The sequence below is a fragment of the Panthera leo genome, chromosome C2, assembly GCF_018350215.1.
Source record: "Panthera leo isolate Ple1 chromosome C2, P.leo_Ple1_pat1.1, whole genome shotgun sequence".
Lineage (NCBI taxonomy): Eukaryota > Metazoa > Chordata > Mammalia > Carnivora > Felidae > Panthera > Panthera leo.
The window spans coordinates 5,978,957-6,001,910 of record NC_056687.1 but is presented as its reverse complement, the minus strand read 5'-3'; the positions used below and the strand labels follow the sequence as shown (position 1 = coordinate 6,001,910).

Genomic DNA, 22,954 nt, shown 5'->3' with positions numbered 1-22,954 from the left:
GGAGAGGATGTGGAGAAACGGGAACCCTCTTGCACTGTTGGTGGGAATGCAAACTGGTGCAGCCGCTCTGGAAAGCAGTGTGGAGGTTCCTCAGAAAATTAAAAATAGACCTACCCTATGACCCAGCAATAGCACTGCTAGGAATTTACCTGAGGGATACAGGAGTGCTGATGCGTAAGGGCACTTTTACCCCAAGGTTTATAGCAGCACTCTCAACAATAGCCAAATTATGGAAAGAGCCTAAATGTCCATCAACTGATGAATGGAGAAAGAAATTGTGGTTTATATACACAATGGAATACTACGTGGCAATGAGAAAGAATGAAATCTGGCCTTTTGTAGCAACGTGGATGGAACTGGAGAGTGTGATGCTAGGTGAAATAAGCCATACAGAGAAAGACAGATACCATATGGTTTCACTCTTATGTGGATCCTGAGAAACTTAACAGAAACCCATGGGGGAGGGGAAGGAAAAAAAAAAAAAGAGGTTAGAGTGGGAGAGAGCCAAAGCATAAGAGACTGTTAAAAACTGAGAACAAACTGAGGGTTGATGGGGGGTGGGAGGGAGGGGAGGGTGGGGGATGGGTATTGAGGAGGGCACCTTTTGGGATGAGCACTGGGTGTTGTATGGAAACCAATTTGACAATAAATTTCATATATTGGGAAAAAAATAAAAATAAAATGCAAGGTGGAAAAAAAATTTATAATGCTTATCCATGGATGATATTGAGATTATAGATGGTTTTTATTTTCTTCTTTATATTAGGTTGAGCTTAACATGAAATAGCCGTTTCTGTAAGAAAAAAAAAAAACCACAACACAGGTAAATGTATTCTAACCTACTGCTCTTAGTACTTTAAAAAAGTTCTACACAGATCATGGCCCTTATCTGCTTAAAGTGCTCAAAGAACTCCTTCCTGTTCCTGGGATTTAAGATTGTGGCTCTTATACAAATTTGAAAGGAACACGGGGTGCCTGGGTGGCTCAGTCCATTGAGCAGTTGAGCGTCTGACTTCAGCTTGGGTCATGATCTCGCGGTTCAGTTGGTGAATTCAAGCCCCATATGCAGCTCGCTGCTGTCAGTGCAGAGTCTTCTGCATAATCCTCTGTAGCTCTCTCTCTATCCATCCCCCTCTCGCGTTCTTAAAATATACATCTGGGGCACCTGGGTGGCTCAGTTGGTTAAGTATCTGACTTCCACTCAGGTCATGATCTCATGGTTTATGAGTTCAAGCCCCTCCCGTATTGGGCTCTGTGGTGACAGCTCAGAGCCTGGAGCCTGCTTCAGATTCTGAGTCTCTCTCTCTCTCCCCCTCCCCTGCTCATGCTCTGTCTCTCTTTCTTTCTCAAAAATCAATAAACATTTAAAAATTTTTAAAAAATGTTTAATTAAAAAACCTAAAATGAAAAATGAAAAATGAAAAATGTTTAATGTTTAATTTTTTTTAATATGAAATTTATTGTCAAATTGGTTTCCATACAACACCCAGTGCTCATCCCAACAGGTGCCCTCCTCAGTACCCATCACCCATCCCCCCCCCACCCCCCATCAACCCTCAGTTTGTTCACAGTTTTTAAGAGTCTCTTATGGTTTGGTTCCCTCCTTCTCTAACTTTTTTTTTCCTTCCCCTTCCCCATGGTCTTCTGTTAAGTTTCTCAGGATCCACATAGGAGTGAAAACCTATAGTATCTGTCTTTCTCTGTATGACTTATTTCACTCAGCATAACACTCTCCAGTTCCATCCACGTTGCTACAAAAGGCCACATTTCATTCTTTCTCATTGCCACGTAGTATTCCATTGTGTATATAAACCACAATTTCTTTATCCATTCATCAGTTGATGGATATTTAGGCTCTTTCCATACTTTGGCTATTGTTGAAAGTGCTGCTGTAAACATTGGGGTCCAAGTGCCCCTATGCATCAGCCTTCCTGTATCCCTTGGGTACATTCCTAGCAGTGCTATTGCTGGGTCATAGGGTAGATCTATTGTTAATTTTTTGAGGAACCTCCACACTGTTTTCCAGAGCGGCTGCACCAGTTTGCATTCCCACCAACAGTGCAAGAGGGTTCCCATTTCTCCACATCCTCGCCAGCATCTATAGTCTCCTGATTTGTTCATTTTGGCCACTCTGGCATGAGGTGGTATCTCAGTGTGGTTTTGATTTGTATTTCCCTGATGAGGAGCGACGTTGAGCATCTTTTCATGTGCCTGTTGGCCATGTGGATGTCTTCTTTAGAGAAGTGTCTGTTCATGTTTTCTGCCCATTTCTTCACTGGATTATTTGTTTTTCGGGTGTGGAGTTTGGTGAACTCTTTATAGATTCTGGATACTAGCCCTTTGTCCAATATGTCATTTGCACATATCTTTTCCCTTTCCGTCGGTTGCCTTTTAGTTTTGTTGATTGTTTCCTTTGCAGTGCAGAAGCTTTTTGTCTTCATGAGGTCCCAATAGTTCATTTTTGCTTTTAATTCCCTTGCCTTTGGGGATGTGTCAAGTAAGAAATTGCTGTGGCTGAGGTCAGAGAGGTTTTTCCCTGCTTTCTTCTCTAGGGTTTTGATGGTTTCCTGTCTCAGCTTCAGGTCCTTTATCCATTTTGAGTTTATTTTTGTGAATGGTGTGAGAAAGTGGTCTAGTTTCAGTCTTCTGCATGTTGCTGTCCAGTTCTCCCAGCACCATTTGTTAAAGAGACTGTCTTTTTTCCATTGGATGTTCTTTCCTGCTTTGTCAAAGATTAGTTGGCCATACTTTTGTGGGTCCACTTCTGGAGTCTCTATTCTATTCCGTTGGTCTATGTGTCTGTTTTTGTGCCAATACCATGCTGTCTTGATGAATACAGCCTTGTAGTAGAGGCTAAAGTCTGGGATTGTGATACCTCCCGCTTTGGTTTTCTTCTTCAACTTGACTTTGGCTATTCGGGGTCTTTTGTGGTTCCATACAAATTTTAGGATTACTTGTTCTAGCTTTGAGAAGAATGCCGGTGCAATTTTGATTGGGATTGCATTGAATGTGTAGATAGCTTTGGGTAGTATTGACATTTTAACAATATTTATTCTTCTAATCCATGAGCATGGAATCCATAATCCTTCATAAGCTTTCTATAGTTTTCAGCATACAGATCTTTTACATCTTTGGTTAGGTTTATTCCTAGGTATTTTATGATTCTTGGTGCAATTGTGAATGGGATCAGCTTCTTTATTTGTCTTTCTGTTGCTTCATTATTAGTGTATAAGAATGCAACTGATTTCTGTACATTGATTTTGTATCCTGCAACTTTGCTGAATTCATGTATCAGTTCTAGCAGACTTTTGGTGGAGTCTATCGGGTTTTCCATGTATAATACATGTCCTCTGCAAAAAGTGAAAGCTTGACTTCCTCTTTGCCAATTTTGATGCCTTTGATTTCCTTTTGTTGTCTGATTGCTGATGCTAGCGCTTCCAACACTGTGTTAAACAGCGGTGAGAGTGGACATCCCTGTCATGTTCCTGACCTCAGGGGGAAAGCTCTCAGTTTTTCCCCATTGAGGGTGATATTAGCTGTGTACTTTTCATAAATGGCTTTTATGATGTTTTAGTACGTTCCTTCTATCCCGACTTTCTCGATGGTTTTTCTTAAGGAAGGATGCTGAATTTTGTCAAATGCTTTTTCTGTATTGATTGACAGGATCATATGGTTCTTATCTTTTCTTTTATTAATGTGATGTATCACATTGATCGATTTGCGAACATTGAACCAGCCCTGCAGCCCAGGAATGAATCCCACTTGATCATGGTGAATAATTCTTTTTACATGCTGTTGAATTTGATTTGCTAGTATCTTGTTGAGAATTTTTGCATCCATATTCATCAGGGATATTGGCCTGTAGTTCTCTTTCTTTGCTGGGTCTCTGTCTGGTTTAGGAATCAAAGTAATGCTGGCTTCATAGAATGAGTCTGGAAGTTTTCCTTCCCTTTCAATTTTTTGGAAAAGCTTGAGAAGGATAGGTATTATCTCTGCTTTAAATGTCTGGTAGAATTTCCCTGGGAAGCCATCTGGTCCTGGACTCTTATTTGTTGGGAGATTTTTGATAACTGATTCAATTTCTTCACTGGTTATGGGTCTGTTCAAGTTTTCTATTTCTTCCTGTTTGAGTTTTGGAAGTGTGTGGGTGCTTAGGAATTTGTCCATTTCTTCCAGGTTGTCCAGTTTGTTGGCATATAATTTTTCATAGTACTCCCTGATAATTGCTTGTATTTCTGAGGGATTGGTTGTAATAATTCCATTTTCATTCATGATGTTATCTATTTGGGCCATCTCCCTTTTCTTTTTGAGAAGCCTGGCTAGAGGTTTATCAATTTTGTTTATTTTTTCAAAAAACCAACTCTTGGTTTCATTGATCTGCTCTACAGTTTTTTTAGATTCTATATTGTTTATTTCTGCTCTGATCTTTATTATTTCTCTTCTCCTGCTGGGTTTGGGGTGTCTTTGCTGTTCTGCTTCTATTTCCTTTAGGTGTGCCGTTAGATTTTGTATTTGGGATTTTTCTTGTGTCTAGAGATAGGCCTGGATGGCAATGTATTTTCCTCTCAGGACTGCCTTCACTGCATCCCAAAGCGTTTGGATTGTTGTATTTTCATTTCCATTTGTTTCCATATATTTTTAAATTTCTTCTCTAATTGCCTGGTTGACCCATTCATTCTTTAGTAGGGTGTTCTTTAACCTCCATGCTTTTGGAGGTTTTTCAGACTTTTTCCTGTGGTTGATTTCAAGCTTCATCGCATTGTGGTCTGAAAGTATGCATGGTATGATCTCAATTCTTGTATATTTATGAAGGGCTGTTTTGTGACCCAGTGTGTGATCTATCTTGGAGAATGTTCTGTGAGCACTCGAGAAGAAAGTATATTCTGTTGCTTTTGGGATGCAGACTTCTAAATATATCTGTCAAGTCCATCTGATTCAGTGTATCATTCAGGGCCCTTGTTTCTTTATCGATCCTGTGTCTAGATGATCTATCCAATGTTGTAAGTGGAGTATTAAAGTTCCCTGCAATGACCACATTCTTATCAATAAGGTTGCTTATGTTTGTGATTAATTGTTTTATATATTTGGGGCCTCCCATATTTGACGCATAGACATTTATAATTGTTAGTTCTTCCTGATGGATAGACCCTGTAATTATTATATAATGCCCTTCTTCATCTCTTGTTACAGTCTTTAATTTAAAGTCTAGTTTGTCTGATATAAGTATGGCTACTCCAGCTCTCTTTTGACTTCCAGTAGCATGATAGATAGTTCTCCATCCCCTCACTTTTTTTTTTTAACGTTTATTTATTTTTGAGACAGGGAGAGACAGCATGAACGGGGGAGGGTCAGAGAAAGAGGGAGACACAGAATCTGAAACAGGCTCCAGGCTCTGAGCTGTCAGCACAGAGCCTGACACGGGGCTCGAACTCACGGACTGCGAGATCATGACCTGAGCTGAAGTCGGATGCTTAACTGACTGAGCCACCCAGGCACCCCCATCCCGTCACTTTCAATCTGAAGGTGTCCTCAGGTCTAAAATGAGTCTCTTGTAGACAGCAAATAGATGGGTCTTGTTTTTTTCTCCATTCTGATACCCTATGTCTTTTGGTTGGAGCATTTAGTCCATTTACATTCAGTGTTATTATTTGAAAGATATGGGTTTAGAGTCATTGTGATGTCTGTAGGTTTCATGCTTGCAGTGATGTCTCTGGTACTTTGTCTCACAGGATCCCCCTTCGGATCTTATAAGGCTGGTTTAGTGGTGATGAATTCCTTTAGTTTTTGTTTGTTTGGTAAAACCTTTATCTCTCCTTCTATTCTGAATGACAGACTTGCTGGATAAAGGATTCTCGGCTGCATAATTTTTCTGTTCATCACATTGAAGATTTCCTGCCATTCCTTTCTGGCCTGCCAAGTTTCAGTAGATAGGTCTGTCACTAGTCTTATCGGTCTTCCTTTATATGTTAGAGCGCATTTATCCCTAGCTGCTTTCAGAATTTTCTCTTTATCCTCGTATTTTGCCAGTTTCACTATGATATGTTGTGCAGAAGATCGATTCAAGTTACGTCTGAAGGGAGTTCTCTGTGCTTCTTGGATTTCAATGCCCTTTTCCTTCCCCAGATCAGGGAAGTTCTCAGCTATGATTTGTTCAAGTACACCTTCAGCCTCTTTCTCTCTTCCTCTTCTGGAATTCCTATTATACGGATATTGTTGCATTTGATTGAATCACGTAGTTCTCTAATTTTCCCCTCATACTCCTGGATTTTTTAATCTCTCTTTTTCTCAGCTTCCTCTTTTTCCATAATTTTATCTTCTAATTTGCCTATTCTCTCCTCTGCCTCTTCAATCCGAGCTGTGGTCATCTCCATTTTATTTTGCAGCTCATTAATAGCATTTTTTTAGCTCCTCCTGGCTGTTCCTTATTCCCTTGATCTTTGTAGCAATAGATTCTCTGCTGTCCTTTATACTGTTTTCAAGCCCAGCAATTAATTTTATGACTCTTATTCTAAATTCACTTTCTGTTATGTTGTTTAAATCGTTTTTGATCAGTTCGTTAGCTGTCGTTATTTCCTGGAGGTTTTTTTGAGGGGAATTCTTCCGTTTCGTCATTTTGGATAGTCCCTGGAGTGGTTTCGGAACTGCAGGGCACTTCCCCTGTGCCATTGGGAGTAACCTGTGTTGGTGGGCGGGGCCACAGTCACACCCAATGTCTGCCCCCAGCCCACCACTGGGACCACAGTCAGACTGGTGTGTACCTTATCTTCCCCTCTCCCAGGGGCAGGACTCACTGTGGAGTGGTGTGGCCCCTGTCCGGGCTACTTGCACACTGCCAGGCTTGTGGTGCTGCTCCGATGGGATCTGGCGTATTAGCCAGGGTGGATCCGCAAGGTGCACAGGGGTGGGAGGGGCAGGCTCAGATCGCTTTGCCAACGGTGGTCCCTTGCGGGAGGGGCCCTGCAGCACCGAGAGGGAGGCCGACCGGTTGGAGGGGTGGATCCACAGAAGCACAGCGTTGGGTGTTTGCGCGGTGCAAGCAAGTTCGGTGAACTGGTTCCCTCTGGGGTTTCGGCTGGGGGATGGGAGAGGGAGATGGCACTGGACAGCGCCTTTATTCCCCGCGGAGCTGAGTTCTGTCTCCCGGGGCTCAACACCTCTCCCTCCCGGTGTCCTCTCGCCCTCCCACTCTCCGAGCAGAGCTGCTGACTTTTAACATTCCAGGTGTTGAGTCCCGCTGGCTGTCAGAACACACTCTGTCCGGCCCCTCTGCTTTTGCAAGCCAGACTTGGGGGCTCCGCCTTGCGGGGCAGGCTGCCCCTCCACCACCCCGGCTCCCTCCCGCCAGTCCGTGGAGCGCGCACCGCCTCTCCGCCCTTCCTACCCTCTTCCGTGGGCCTCTTGTCTATGCTTGGCTCCGGAGAGTCCGTTCTGCTAGTCTTCTGGAGGTTTTGTGGGTTATTTAGGCAGGTGTGGGCGGAATCTAAGTGATCAGCAGGACGAGGTGAGCTCAGCGTCCTCCTACGCCGCCATATTCTCCACTCTCTCTCTCTCTCTCTTTATCTTTAATGTTTAATTAAAAAATTTTTTTAAATGAAAGGAGCACGTGTCAGAGATTTTATTTAACTCACTAATTAATGAGGGAACCAGCATGATGTTACAACAGGTTCAATGGAGAACTCAAAGAACACACATACATATGCTATTATGAATGTTGAAAACTCTAAAAAATAGATATGAAACTGGTCATTATCTGGAACACGAAAATCAGGTGCTTCTTCACCAAAGTTCACTTGTGTATCTGTGTGCTAGAATAATTAGTATTACTATAGGTTTCTTACAACTTTGCATTAGTTGGTTCTCTAGGAATAGACGCAGTAAGGTGTGTGGTGTGGTTCCCGCTGGATGCTGGTCTGTGTAAGCACACCCTGAACGCCCCTGTAAACCACTGGCTTCAGAATACACAGATCCCGTCTTCCCGCTGGAGCCCCAACAAGCAGGAAATGTGGAAACCTGCTGTTCCGTGCTCGAGGTCAAGGGCCCAGGGGGCGACCAACCTGGAGCATCTCAATTGTGACCAACAGTATCTGGATGGCAGGCCTTGATGTCCTTGGAATGCTGGCCCTGTAAGGAGGGCAAAGGCTGCAGGCAGTAAGGGGGCTACGTGCTAGATCCTAAAAACAGCAGGTGCTTTATCTAGTTGGCCACTCCTGTGCTCCCTGTATGTAAGTTCCCCCAATAAGCCGATGTATTTTTATTTTATTTTATCTTATCTTATTTTATTTTATTTTATTTTACTTATTTTATTATTTTTTATTTTCTTTTCTTTCTTAAAATTTTTTTTTATAGAATTTTTTAAAAAACTTTTTATTTATTTTTGAGACAGACACAGAGTGGGAGTGGTGGAGGGGCAGAGAGAGAAGGAGACACAGAATCTGAAGCAGGCTCCAGGCTCTGAGCTGTCAGCACAGAGCCTGACACAGGGCTTGAACCCATGAACTGTGAAATCATGACCTGAGCTAAAGTCGGATGCTCAACCGACTGAGCCACCCCGGTGCCCCTAAAAATTATTTTTTGAATCCAAGTTAGTTAACATATAGTGTAACAATGATTTCAGGAATAGAATTTAGTGACTTGTCACTTACATATGACACCCAGTGCTCATCCCAACAAGTGCTCCGCTTAATGCCCATCCCCCATTTAGCCCATCCCCCCCCCCACCTCCCCTCCAGTAGCCCTCAGTTTGTTCTCTGTATTGAAGAGTCTCTTATGGTTTGCCTCCCTCTTGGTTTTTATCTTATTTTTGCTTCCTTTCCTTTATGTTTTTAAAAAAAATTTTGATATTTATTTATTTTTAAGAGAGAGAGAGAGAGAGAGGGAGAGAGAGCAGAGGAGGGGCAGATACAGAGAGAAACACAGGTTCCGAAGCAGGCTCCAGGCTTGAGCTGTCAGCACAGAGCCTGATGTGGGGCTTGGACTCGTGAATGGTGAGATCATGACCTGAGCTGAAGTCGGACACTCAACTGACTGAGCCACCCAGGCTCCCTCCCTTCCTTTATGTTAATCTGTTTTGTATCTTAAATTCCACATATTAGTGAAATCATATGATATTTGTCTTTCTCTAATTTTGCTTAGCATAATACCCTCTAGTTCTATCCATGTTGTTGCAAATGGCAAGATTTCCTTCTTTTTGATTGCTGAGTAATACTCCATTGTGTGTGTGTGTGTGTGTGTGTGTGTGTGTGTGTGTGTGTATGCCACATCTTCTTTATCCATTCATCCATCAATGTACATTTGGGCTCTTTTCATACTTTGGTTATTGTTGATAGTGCTGCTATAAACATTGGGGTGCATGTGCCCCTTCAAATCAACACTCCTGTATTTTTTGGATAAATACTTAGTAGTGCAATTGCTGGGTCGTAGGGTAGTTCTGTTTTTAATTTCTTAAGGAATCTCCATATTGTTTTCCAGAGTCCAGTAAGCCTATATCTTGATTGCTGTCTCTGGGTCAATTCTCCGATGGTGAGACCACCACCCACCCTTGGCTTAGGGTCTGCTGGGGTGCGGCTGCACAACATATATGTATGTATGTATTATATATGTATGTATGTTTTATGAGAAACTGACTCATGCAGTTTTGGAGGCTGGGGAAGTCCTAGGGGAGCGGGTACTGTGGCTCCCGTGCAAGTCTGAAGCCCTTAGTCCAAAGGCCTGAGGACCAGGAACACCAATGTCTGGGGAAAGGAGAAGTTGCGTGTGCCAGCTAATAAGCAGAGAGAGAAATTTTGCCCTTCCTCACCCCTTGTTCTCTCCAGGCCCTCAGTGGATTAGACGAGGCCCACCCATATTGGGGAGGGGTTTCTGCTTTCCTCAGTCTCCTAATTCAAATGCTGACATCTTACAGAGACATCTTCAGGGACACACTCCACACGATAACGTCTAACCAGCTCTCTGGGCTTCCCATGGCCCGGTCAAGTTGACACATCAAATGAACCATCACACACTTAGAGTTTTTAAGAGCTCAAAGACAGCTCAGGTCCTGTTACGTCAGGTGACCCCATGTAGAGAGCAAGATGAGTCACTCATGTCAAGCAGCGACTTGTGTCAAAGCAGTGATGTAAGCAGCCAAGGGCGTTGTAGCTATGACCAGGTGTCCCTGAAACCAGCACTGGCTGGAGACACCCCGGAACTGATAACCGGCAGGAGCAGGGGAGGCCTGCAGGGGCCCAAGGCTGATGACATCCCTTTATAAAGGGAGGGTTTTTGCAGCAAACTGTCAGATTCCTCGGACGTGACCCCTCTGTGTCTGACCACCTCAGAAAGGCAGCTGCGGCCAAAGACTCTGCCCGGTTCATCTCCAACAGGAACAGAGACCCTCCGCTGCTTGGACATAATAAACAGTGAGCTCTGAGCTCCGACCCAGACCCGACGGAGGCCTGATCTCAACCGGGTGCCCACAGGCTGACTTCATGTTGGGTTTGTTAACTTCTTACGCCCTGTTCTACCTAACTGGCTGTGTAACTTGTCTCGTGCTTTGCTTTGGGTGACCTGTAAGAAGCCAAATTAAAAGTGTAGTGCAATGGGGGCGCCTGGGGGGCTCAGATGGGTAAGCATCTGACTTCGGCTCTGGTCATGATCTTGCAGTTTGTGGGTTCGAGCCCCGCGTCGGGCTCTGTGCTGACAGCTTGGAGCCTGGATCCTGCTTCGATTCTGTGTCTCCCCCTCTCTCTGCCCCTCCCCTGCTCATGCTCTCTCTCAAAAATAATACATAAACGCAACATATATTTTTTAAGTGTAGTGTAATGTCACTGAGTTTGGAATCCTGAATCTGCTTCAAAACTATGTTAACCTTGCCTTATGACTGAATAAAGCCAACAATGGGAAAGACACCTCATGTGCCTTCATGGTGGGCTCATGAAACCCCACAACCTTCTTTGCTCATTTAAAAGGTTTTCACCGCTTTTCCTGACATTCCTTTACAATTTTTTAAAATGTTTATTTATTTATTTTGAGAGAGAGAGAGGGAAAGGGAGAGAGAGTGGATGTGAGTGGGGGAGGGGCAGAGAGAGAGAGGGAGACAGAGAATCCCAAGTAGGCTCCACCCATGGGGCTCAATCCCACGAACTGTGAGATCATGACCTGAGCTGAAAGCAAGAATCTGATGCACGACCAACTGAGCAGCCAGGCGCCCCCTGACATTCCTTTCTATATGTGAGGACAAAACCCCAAATCTTGACTGTACCCTTTAGTCTGGACCTTGCCTCTTCTCTGGGCTAATGGAAGACCCCTGCCCCCCCTGCCAGCCCTACCCCAACTCCTACCCCTTTGCATTCAAGCCAGGCTAGGCTCTCCAACTTCCTCAGGCTTTTGGGGCCTCCCACCACCCACCCTGACTCAAGGCACACCCTTCATCTGCGCCCCCCCCCCCCCCCCCCCCCCCCGCCATGGTCCTTCCTGAACTCCACCTTCCTACCCAGTGTGGTCCTAACATGCCCACCCCACACCTGAGCTCAAACGCCTTTCCTCAGGGAACCCCCCTCCCAACCCCTGCACCTTCAACAAAGCTTTTTTGGGGGTCTTTACCACAATTTGAATTTTAGTGTGAGTATGTTTCAGGTAGATTTGAACTTTGTGATTTTAAAATAGCATAGGCTAGGGGCGCCTGGGTGGCTCAGTTGGTTGGGCGTCGGATTTCGGCTCAGGTCATGATCCCGCACTTCGTGGGTTCCAGCCCCGCAGGGTCTGTGCTGATGGCTCAGAGCCCGGAGCCTGCTTCAGATTCTGTGTCTCCCTCTCTCTCTGTCCCTCCCCTGCTTACACTCTGTCTCTCTGTCTCCTAAAAATAAATAAACATTAAAAAAATTTAAAATAGCATAGGCTAAAAATATTAGTACATCTGTCTTTATGCTCAAACTTTGAAATAATGAAAACCTCCCAAAGTCCAAAAAAAAAAAAAAAAAAAAAAAAGTCCCTCGAGACCACACAGTCTCAGAGTTGCATTTCCAGTGATTTGGAAACAGGGTTTCCAGGCTGGGTAGCTGGTAGACAGAAGTGCCCAGGCCCAGGGTCTGCATCTTTGGGGCACCTCCGAGGTGGTTACTGTTGTTACGTACGCACGTCATACAGCACTTGTAGGGGATCAGAATATAGCACCCCGGAATGGGCCAGGTTGTCATAAGAATTATCGTAAGCTGAAGATAACTGAGAAACAGCAGACCCCAAACTTTGCCTCCCCTCGCGGGTATCAGGAAGGGCAAACACCATCTTCGTCACTGGGGGCTCTTCTCAGAATGGTTACAACAAACCTGACCCTATACAACCCTTACCTTCCTTTTAGTCTCCCCCCACCCCCCCAACCCTGTCTTCACCTTCCCACAGTTTGCCACACTTAAAAGCCTGGACTTCTTTTCCTTTGCCCTGTCACTTCTCTTCAAGTGTATTGTCTTGTTAAGACTCCTTTAAGTACTCAGCACCGAGTTTCCCCCACCTGTATGCATCAATAAACTCTTGATATCTTGCTGTTCTCTTGTTTTCTCTTGTCAATCTGTCTTTTGTCAGTTTAATTCTCAGGCCCTACCCACCAAACCAAGGAGGGTATGGGAACAAATCTTTCCCCTCCCCTACACTCTCATTGTTATCATAACTCAAAATTTCTAGAAGCTCTAACAATAGTCTCCAGTAGTTATGCTGAGGCTGAGCTGTGCTCTGAAGGTCAGTGCTTGGGACTCCTGGTGCTGACTGATATTCTTCTTCTTTTTTTTTTTTTTTTTTTTACATTTATTCACTTTTGAGAGACAGAGAGAGAGCACAAGCGGGGGAGGGGAAGAGAGAGAGGGAGACACAGAATCTGAAGCAGGCTCCAGGCTCTGAGCTGTCAGTACTGAGCCCGGGTGCTGACTGATATTCTAAATGACTCGTGCTGAAGCCGAGAAAATGAGGAAAAGTGTATCAGGGATAAAAATCAGCTACATTGGCCTTGGGTGTTCATTTCAGTGGCTCATTGTTTGGGAATTATTTGAGTTTTGAATTATGCTTGGCCTTCAGGGACATAGCTCATAAATAAGATGCCACAACCTTGTGTATATTTGAGAGATTATTTGACTCACGTGTTGTTAACTCCTGGAATCTGTTTCGCTCACCGTTTTTTCTGACCAGCACAGGGTCTTGTAGGGGAGGAGGAAAACAAACCTTTTTCTTTGCCCTCTCAGGTACAATGCCTGGGACCTGTGAAGCCAGGTTAGCAGGATAAAGGTGTAATCTGCATGCATATAGGAACCAAGTGGTTGGAATGAATACTTATATATACCTAATTTGGAAGGGGAGAGTAAAGGCGGGGGTGGGGGGGGTGGGGGGTAGGGGTGGAGAAAGTCTTCTTATGGGAAAAACAAATAGGGTTTTTTTGGAAGGACAAATAGATTTTCAGTAGAAGAGACAAGAGAGGAGAAGGTTTGTGATAATGTTTATCTATACAGGTGATGAGTGGTCTTTTGAACTTATTCTCATTCAGAGTCGGAAATTCCCCCTGAAGAAGGGATCTCCAGTAGGCTTCATTAGTGGACCCACCCTATAAAGGAATTTATGGCAGCCGTATTCCCCAGTAGTTAATGCTTTTAGTCAGAAAAGGGAATCTCTAAGAAGGCTTTTTTTTTAATCTCTTAAATCTCAAATATTTTTAGCCTAAAATAAATCTCTATGCCAAACTGGCATATTTTGGGGGTGGTGTATTCTGATTCTGTTCCACTGGGGAGAACCGTTTCCCCCTATTTATTTGTTTCAGGGTCTCACGCTAAGTGCGTGATCCACACCCTCTGTTGGTGTCTATTCTGTTCAGACGCCCTTGGCTCTGAGTCCCCTGACAAGATTAAAATGCAGTGGGTGAGGGGCACCTGGGTGGCTCAGTCGGTTAAGCCACTGACTTTGGCTCTGGTCACAATCTCACAGTTTGTGGGTTCGTGCCCCACATTGGGCTCTGTGCTGACAGCTCGGAGCCTGCTTGGGATTCTGGGTCCCCATCTGTCTCCCTAACCAACCTCCCCCTGCCCCCCGCCCCACCCCTGCTTGCGCTCTGTCTCAAAAATAAATAAACCTTAAAAAAAATTTGAAACGCAGTGGGGGAGACGAGGCAGGTGCTGAGAGAGAACGGCATAAGAGCAAACAGTTCCACGTGGTGCTGCCGTGTGGTGGGTGCCAGGTGGTGGTCTCTTCCAGAATTTTCCACGGGCTCTAAGAAGCCAAGTTCCTTTGTTCAGGCTGAGTGCTGGCTGGGTGTGGGCGTGGGAGGGCCAAAGAAACCTCTTAGCAGTTTTCCTACAAATGCTCCTCGGGAAAGTGCGGCCACATTCCAGAAGGTTTCACCCTCAGGACTACTTTTCTTTCACTGAAGAGTCTTCTTGTGGGTGTGGAGGTTCTTGGCCGGAGAAGGAACCGGCTCGGCCAGCCCCAGGCCCGTGCTGACGCCAGAGATCAACAAGGTTGTCCAGGCCGGCGTCCTCGGGCAGGAAGGGCCCCCAGCCTGGGTAAGAGGACCTTCGGCCCCCAAGGGCTTGGCTCTGTGGGACTGAGAGAGACAGAGAGGGAGAGAGAGAGAGAGAGAGGCCCAGAAGAGGAGCCAGGGCAGAGGGCCGAGGGGAAGCAGTGGTGGCCCCGGAGGCTGTGACCTTCTCAGGCCCCGCTGGGCGGCCTGGCTTGCTGTTTGGGGCTGGCTAATGATTAGCAGGGAAAATGTCACTCTGGGGCATGCACACCTTCCGGGAGCGAGGGGCCAGTGGCAGGCAGGGGCCACCTCTGTGTTTACAGCCCGGCCTGTGACGTGACAGGGCCATTTCAAGAGGAACTTCCTGCTAACCGGCGACCCGGGTGGAGATTCTCGGCGGCCACACAGGTTTGTTCCTGCGTTTGCGTGGAGGGAGGACGGAGGCCCAGATGCCTCTGGGATCAGAGAACCTTCTGTGACGCCGGAAGAGGAGAACTTCCTGCCCGAGGTGAGCCAGCTCCAGCCAGCAGTGGGCGTCCGTCCAGCGGGTCCGCGGGCACCTGTCTCGGGCCGAGGGGCGGGTCGCTCGCTTTCCCCGGGAAAGTGTCCCAGGACCAAACACACACTCTTTGTTTCCCAACTTCCACCCAGTTAAACATTAAGAAAGCAGGCTGTTCAGGGAGTTCAGGAATTCAAGATGACTTCTGATGGAGCGAGAGCCTCTGTCATAGCATGCCGCTGTCTGGGGGGCGGCGAGAGCTGAGAGCCAGCTGGGATTTGGGGGGGGGGGGGTCAGGATTCCAGGGCTGGAAAGTCACCGTGGCCCCATGGGTCATTCCCCGCACTTGTAAATGCCGTTTCTCCTCCTGTGGGAAGGAGAGCCTCACGGAAGTCTCCGGAAGCCCTCACGGGGGCCTCATTCCTGCAGGCAGGACAGCCCCTCTGGATGTAGGGGTGCAGGACGTGGGCTTGTCCGAGTGCAGCCTTTATGTATATTTAGGCACAGACGTTTGCAGCGAGCCCCTTGCGTGGATTTTGCTGTGACGGATTCTCGCTCACCCTGACCAGCACCCAGCTTTCTTTTTGGGTCTTGGCTTCATGCTGCTGCCTGTAGCAAGAAGTGTGGCAGGCACCTTGGCAAAGCTCTTTCCAGGGACCCAGAAACGAGGGCTTGCGTGTGGGGGTCACTGAGTGAGATAATGAAACGCGGCAGTTTCCTTTCCTGAGATCAGTGCGGTGGCCACTCACACACCTTCCGTGTGGTTTTTGCCTTGTCAGGGCAGTAAGGGAGTGGTTGGAGGTTAACTCCTGTTTAGTACAAATAAAAAAACCTTTTTTTTAATGTTTATTTTTGAGAGAGAGACAGTGAGAGTGGGGGAGAGGCAGAGAGAGAGAGGGAGACACAGAATCGGAAACAGGCTCCAGGCTTGAGCTGTCAGCACCGAGCCCAACGCGGGGCTCGAACCCACGAGCTGTGAGATCATGACCTGAGCCGAAGTCGGATGCTTCACGGACTGAGCCCCACAGGCGCACCAGTACAGTTTTCTTTTTAAAGTTATTTATTTAGTTTGAGAGAGAGAGAAAAAGCAAGTAGGGGAGGAGCAGAGACAGAGGGACAGAGAGAGAATCCCAAGCAGGCTCAGCTCTGTCAGTGCAGAGCCCGACATGGGCTGGAACCCATGAACCTGTGAGATCATGGCCGGAGCTGAAGTCAGTTGCTCCACAGACTGAGCCACCCGGCTGTCCTGTGTTTAGTACCGTTTAACAAGACTTAAGACTTTAAGAAGACTTTGCAGGTTTTCAACGAGAAGTAGGTACTTCAAGTCTTCCATAACAAAATGACTGGGAAGTGAAATCTCTGGGGTCTGTCCAACTATCCCACAGAGATGTTAACTTGCAAATTACCTGGCAATAGGTCCTCATTTAATTAAAGCGAAGGGACGGCTCGTTTCTGCACACATCCTTCAAATACCAGCCCGGCACAAATCCACTCCTGCAGCAATCCTGCCCCAGGGCTCCCTGGACCTCACTGGGCACTCCTGCCCTGCCTGTCCCGGGGTTCTGCTGGGCTCTGGGGAAACACAGTCACCGCTCTTACAGAGAAGAAGCCGGAAGGGTGTGTGAGGGACGGAGGCCGAACAGAGGCTTTAGAAAACACAGCACTCAGACTCGGCCTGACTCAGCACGGTTATCGGTATTTCCTAATGGACCTTAAACTTCGGCTGCAATTTCAATAAGCACTGGGTCCAAGCTTGGCATTTATGGCCTTCGGTGAGATGCGTAATCTTCTCTACGAGGGCTCAGTGTCTCCCGCATCCTCAGCTGGGGTGTAGCCTTCTAGACGACCGGTCTAGCCACCGACTTGTCAGAGCGGTGTGCATTGAACCTTGCAAATTAGTAAATGATTTATTGGCACTTCATAATTGGGGACCTGGAGCCCGTCTGGGAGGGCTGGGGTTTCAGTCCGGCCTGGGTACGGCTGCTGCACAGCTTGCCGCCCGGGCCTATTTGTGGAGCTCTGCGGCGTGTGTTTTAGACCCCGCGGGGGCTGGGGTCCCCACAGCGGCACCGACTTTGAACCTTGCGCCGTGCCGTGCACGCAAGTGGTTATGGTTTAGCACGCATGCTGAGTTTTGCTTTCCCAACACATCAGAGAAACAGAGGGGTGGAAACCCGCGTTCCTTCTCGTGAGCCCCGAATAGCCAGGATCACTGCTTCAGCGTGAAATGGGTTCCGCAGACGTGAGGTGTGGTGGTTACTTGTGCCTGTTTCACTTCCTGTGTTTGTGCTTTTGTGTTGCTGTGGGGTCGGCCTCTTTCGGCTGTAGGAGAGGAAAGGGGACGGGAGCCCTGGACAGGTGTCAGCCCATTACAAAATCCCACAGCTGTGGGGGGGTGGGGGTCTCTGATGAAACCCGGTGCCCCACATTTCAGAGGGAGGGTCCCGCCCGCCCCCCCTCCCCAGTTGATGGGGCTGTGACGTCTGTGTGAACCCCAAAGCCAAAGTGAAAACCATCCCCTGGTTAGGGAGCTGTGCTCCACATGGTGGTGGTGTTGAAGACTGTGAAAGAAAGAGACCCTTTGCTGAGCCAAGGGGCCATTGTTTTTGCGGGCAGTTCCCCACACATTCAGTGGGTGATTTACCTTACATGCTCCAGTGGGACCACACGTTGCTGGTGACTGTGTTGCATGGGCCTACCACAGGGAAGAAGGAAAAAATAAAAATAAAAAGAGAACATGTAGGGATGGAGGGGTGAGCAAGAGGTTTATCCAAGAACAAAGGGATTGGAAGGAAGGGCCAAGAGGTGCACACGACAGGTTCCCCATGAGCTGCCTAGGGCTCAGTCTACCCTGAACTCTCCTAGCTCTGACCTCTCCCCCTCTCCCTCACCCTTGACTCCACCCCAACGCCAGTGCCTCTCAAACATGCCAGGCATGGTCCCACCCCGGGGCCTTTGCACCTGCTGCCCCTGTGCCTGGAAAGCTCCTTTGCAGATATCCACGTGGCTGTCACCTCACCTCCTTCACTGTTCACGGAGCATCTTCCCGGGAGACTTTCTGTGACTTGCCTGTTTGTAATTACAGCCGGCCACCCCATGCACGCACACGACCCCTTGCAGACGTCCCCCTGTTCTCTCTCTATATATACCTTTTGGCACCTTCTAATAAGCTTATGTTCTATTTCACCTGTTTTCCCTTTTGGTAACGTGAACTTGTTACGGGGAGGATTTTTTTTTCCCCTCAGTGATTAAAACATCATGATTGAAATGAAAAGCAGCAAGCCCTCGCCCCTACATCCTGGCGAGTCAGTCAGCAGTAAGGCTATACCGTCTGCCTTCCATAACTTATACCTGGACTGGGGAGCAAGATCGTTTAATGCAGGGATTCTCCAACTTGAGCCTGGGCCAGAATTGGTTCACTGTTTAATTGTTTGGACAGATTTGTGTGCTCGCCCCTGGAGCTTCTGATCCAGCAGGTTTGGGGTGAGGCTGGTGCCACCGACCGTCCATCCGCGGACACCCATGAGCCGGTAGGGGCTCCACGTACTCGGGATGCCAAACGCTCGTCAGTGACAGATGGTTACCTGGCTGCTTTGTTTTCCCAGGGTGAAGAAGACGCGTGGTGATGGAGGGCAGGTGGAAAGGCATCTCGACCGTGCTGGTCATCCTGGCTGGGCTGGCAGGTAGGGGTCTCCTGAGCTTGGTGGAATGTTCCTGGGCATCCGCTGGAAGCGGGCAGGAGGGAACCCAGAGGAAGCTTCCTGGATACGTGGCTGCCAGAAGCTTCTTCCTTGGGCCTTTCTCACTGCTTCCTCTTTCCACAGAAGGGTCTCTTTCCTTGGGTGCACTTCCTGCTCTCTTGACTGAATTTCCTACCGGTCCTTCCACTGGGTCGTCTCTGCTGTGAGCGTTTGCCCTCCCATTCCTCCCTGTAAGTCATTGTCCTGTCCTCTGCCTGCTTTTCTCTTCTTCCATTTCTATCTGGCCTTCAAGGAAGGCCCAATTCAGACATCACCTCCTCCCTGAAGCCCTCCTGACCTTGCCGTTTTCTGGGTAATAATCCCAGCTCCCATTTACTGACAGGGGAAGGGCCCACCGCTGTTTCTCCCATCAGCTTCTCCTCGTCCTGGATCGCCCCCAGGGGGTCAGTCGAAAGGGACTCCAGGGGGTCCCAGGCCAGGGTCTCCCTATCACACTCTGCTTTGCAGGAGGTGGAGCTTGAGACTGCGGGGTCTTTGGGGTGACTGGAGTTGGTTCCCCCAGCTTTCTTTTGATTATGTCTTGCCTAGACTTCTTAGAGGGTAGCCATCCTGTATTTCTTGTGCAGTGATTTCAAGGCATTGTACTGAAGAATGATGAACATGTAGAAAAGCTCACAAGTCACGGAGGTACAGCTTGATGAATTTTCACAAACTGAACACCTTCGTGTATTAACAGTGAGACCAAGAACCTCCCGTGAATGCCTCCCTTTTGGTCATTCTGATACCCCTCCCCCAATATTCGATATTTATTGAAAAACGGAAAAGAATGAAATAATATAGGGACTCTCAGAGTGTGTTATAGGCAATAAGGACTCTTTTGTAAGTTTTGGTTTGGAGTATGTTGAGACATTAAGCCCAGGGGCCCAGGCTGTGGTGTTAACGCATATTTGAGGGCAAAGATGTTCAGAAACCCCCGACTCATAGTGCGCAGTGTGAGGTGTTTAGTAGGCGCTTGATAAGCCCTGGTTTGTGGAGAGGAAAACACCAGCCCTGTCGCGTAGAGCTTGAGGACTTGTCCAGGGGCTGGCAAACCACGCTCAGCACTCATTTGAGGGATAAGCTCCAACGTGGCTATTTCAGCCACGGTTGCAAAAATCTCTTCTGGCAGTTTAGCGGGGAGCTGATGTGCTGTGGGGTCTATGGTTTTTCTGGGACATTTTCCCTGAAGTTGTGTTTGGAACAAAGGGGAGGCTTTGGTGGAGGCCTGGAGATGGCTGTTCCAGGAGGGGAGAGTGTTATGGGCTCATTCGAATGCCCCCTGGGGGATGGGGTCCATTGCTATGGACTGAGCACCTCGGATGCTTCATCTTGGAAAGTCTGGGGGTAGAGACACCTTCATTTGTAGACTTTAAATAGCTGAGAGCAACCTCCATGCACACTCAAAGGGTTCCTGCCAGTCCTCTCCTCTCTATCTTGCCCCAGTGCAATGGATTATTTAGAACTCAACACCCTTATTTATTCGCTCAGTGAATATTGACTGAAGGCCTGTTAGGTGCCATTTAGTTGTAGGCATTGTGATGTGGCAATGAAAAGAACCGGGCATAGTCCCTGCTAACAAAGCACTTAGAGCCTCGCAGGGGAATTAGGCACTGATTGGTAGAAAAATCAATATAAAGTTGCCATTGTGACAATTGCCTCAAAGATTTGAAAGCCAAGACTGGCATGCCAGACTGATCACTGCCCATGCAAAGGCCCTGGGGCCAGAAAGAGTTGGTGAGTTTGATAAATTTAGGGTAGTCTGGTGGCTGGAAGGTGAAGTTTGGGGCCAAAGGAAGTTGATGGGAGACTAAGTGAAGTCTTAAGAGGATAATGTTAAGGGTTATCTGGTCTTTGTCCAAAATGTATATGTTTAAAATATTTAAACTAAGTCTGAGTGTGGAGGTGGGTGGTAGGGGTGTCTGATCATGCTGGTGTGCTGGCTGCCGTGTGAGCAGCAGTTCTGGGTGGTGGTGGCACAGCGGTGACACTCGAGCTTCCTGCCATCATCAGTGGGACTCTGCAGGTGCCTCAGGACCACCCCCCCCCTTGTTTCTCAGTTCCCTTCTGACTGTCCTGACTCCCATTTTCTCAGCTGCCTCACCAAAGTATTTCTCTGCTGCCAGATCCCCTGCATTTCCCTTTCTCCCTTTTGATTTTAATGGTCTGCTTCACTGTTTCTTTGCGGTGTTCAGTAAGAGGCAGGGGAAGGCGAGGGGTCTGCAGGTGCAGTGAGGGAGGCGGGAGGACAGTGGGAGAACAGAGGGGTCTGGCCTCCGACCTCCCATCAGGGAGACATCCAGCTGCTCCCCCAGGGAGCTGAGAAAAAAACCTTCGCAGAAAGCCGGTAGGATGCATGTTTGGGGTCCATTTATGGAGGGCCAGGAGGAGGCACGAAAGTGCTACTGTTGGGTGATTTCCGTCTTGCAGACAGGAGGATGCAGTGAGTGGACGAGATGTCTGGTCCCCGCTGGCAGCCAGTCAGTCATTCACGGAGGTGCCTGGTGGAGTAGGATCCTGGCAGGAGAGGAAGCAGAGGGAGGGGGGCTGCCGATGTGGGAACTGGAGAGTGAGTGTGAATAAGAACCTTGCAAATGGACAAACTCCCGAGTTGGGTGACCGCCACAGCTGGTGGCCCAGGGGAAGTGTCTGGGAGGTGGGGAGGGGGGTGGGGGGGGACACTGATCTTTCTTGTGGCTCTGCCCCGATTTGCCTGTTCGCTGTACAGAGTGAAAGGGGAACAGAGGGAGGAGGAGGATTTGTGTTTGGTGAAAGGCCTTACTGTCAATTTTCTCGTATTTGTTCTGTGCAGGGCAGGGTTACACAACCCGCAGCTGATAGGATTCAGGGAGAGGAAAGGGGCTCCAGGACCTCGCATTATCAGGGTACAGCTTCTGAGTCAGGAGGCAGGGCTGAAGGCGAGTTTACCTATGGCGGTAGCCAAGACCGCTGGGGACGTGCTGTCCGGGGAATGTAGTGCTGACGATTTGGAGCCTCCTGTTTAATTTATGAGAGGTCAGGTTCAAACTCCAACAAGAGTTTCCATTTGTTCTTCCTCCCTCTCACCTCCCACCTGCAAAGTAAGGTATGTGGCCTGCACGTTTTGTTGGTCACAGGTGCAGTCTGGTGGCTCGGAGCAAACAGTGTTCCAGAGTGAAATAATCTCTCTACCTCGCACTAGGCAGTGAGGGAGCCATGGTTTCAGATGGGTCTGCGTGTTCCGTGGGAGCCCTTAGATGGCGCTCCTGGCAGGGCGGGCTTGGGTCTCAGCCACCTTGGTGCTCCCCACACCTGAGCCACTGGGCTCTGTCCATTTAACTCCCACCGTTCTGCATCAGGAGTAGGGGGAGCGTGCTGTTGTCTCCCTGTGGAGTGGGGAGAGCTCGTCTCTTTCCTCGGGGTGTAGATTTGGTTGTTTCCTTCCTTCTGTCCTTCTGAAGGTGCAGTTCAGGGCTCGTGGAAAGAGCCAAGTCGGCACAGAGGCTGTGACTTTCCCTGGGGGATCATTTTTGATTTCTCTTCCTCAGGCTTTTTTCTTTTTCTAAAATCCCAGATCAAAGGGATCCTTGGATTAGAGAGGCCTGCCCTGGGATAAGGGAGGATGGCCAATAGGAGCTGTTATTTAGAGTCCCACTTTCTCTCTTTTCCCACCATGCCCAGAGACAAAGGAAAGAATAACTGTCATGTTTATCCAAACACAGGAATAGTCTTAGCTAATTGTGATCTTCCCTCAGTTCTGCCTCTTTGCAGCCTGTAGGTCTCTTTTCAGGACCCTTTTCTTGACCTTGACCCTGGCTGCCTTGCCCCCTGGTCCTGCTTGCCTCCGGGGCTGTGCAATAGTTCTCGCTCTCCCATTAACCTGTCCCTGCGGCAGACCGTGCATTCTGGGTACTCAGGTGATGCGTTAATGTGTTAATGTGTGTCTGCTGTGTCCTGTCTTACGACTTTACCATATGAAGTTGGAAGGAGAGGTGGCTGCAATGATTTGGGGGCACTCAGGGTATATGGCAGGCTGCCTGGTGGACCCACAGGAATCCTACAGCTGCATAAGGTAGGAGGAACCCGTTGCAGTCTTACTGGTGTGGCGGGCAGGGCTGAGGAGAAACCACAGGGTCTGGTCTGCTTAGGGGTCTGTTTGCTATAAACTCTGAGTGAGATCAGAGGGGGAAAGAGTGGGCAAGAGTGGGAAGGTGTGAGTGTGGGTTCCAGCTCATCACTGTGATGGCAAGTCCTGGGATATTGCTTACC

General features: G+C 48.0%; 1 protein-coding gene across 3 annotated transcripts in view; it reads left to right on the top strand.

Moving 5' to 3' along the window:
• Positions 1-14,347: 14,347 nt before the first annotated feature.
• IGSF5 (immunoglobulin superfamily member 5) overlaps positions 14,348-22,954 on the top strand; it is a 51,554-nt gene continuing 42,947 nt past the window's right edge. Inside the window, exons 1-3 of one of the 3 annotated variants that reach the window (XM_042903200.1) lie at positions 14,348-14,513; positions 14,814-14,878; positions 18,575-18,652. In XM_042903200.1, coding sequence (XP_042759134.1) covers positions 18,595-18,652 — 58 coding nt within the window. In that variant the 5' untranslated portion in view covers positions 14,348-14,513; positions 14,814-14,878; positions 18,575-18,594. The other 2 variants (XM_042903198.1, XM_042903199.1) reach the window with 2 other exon arrangements.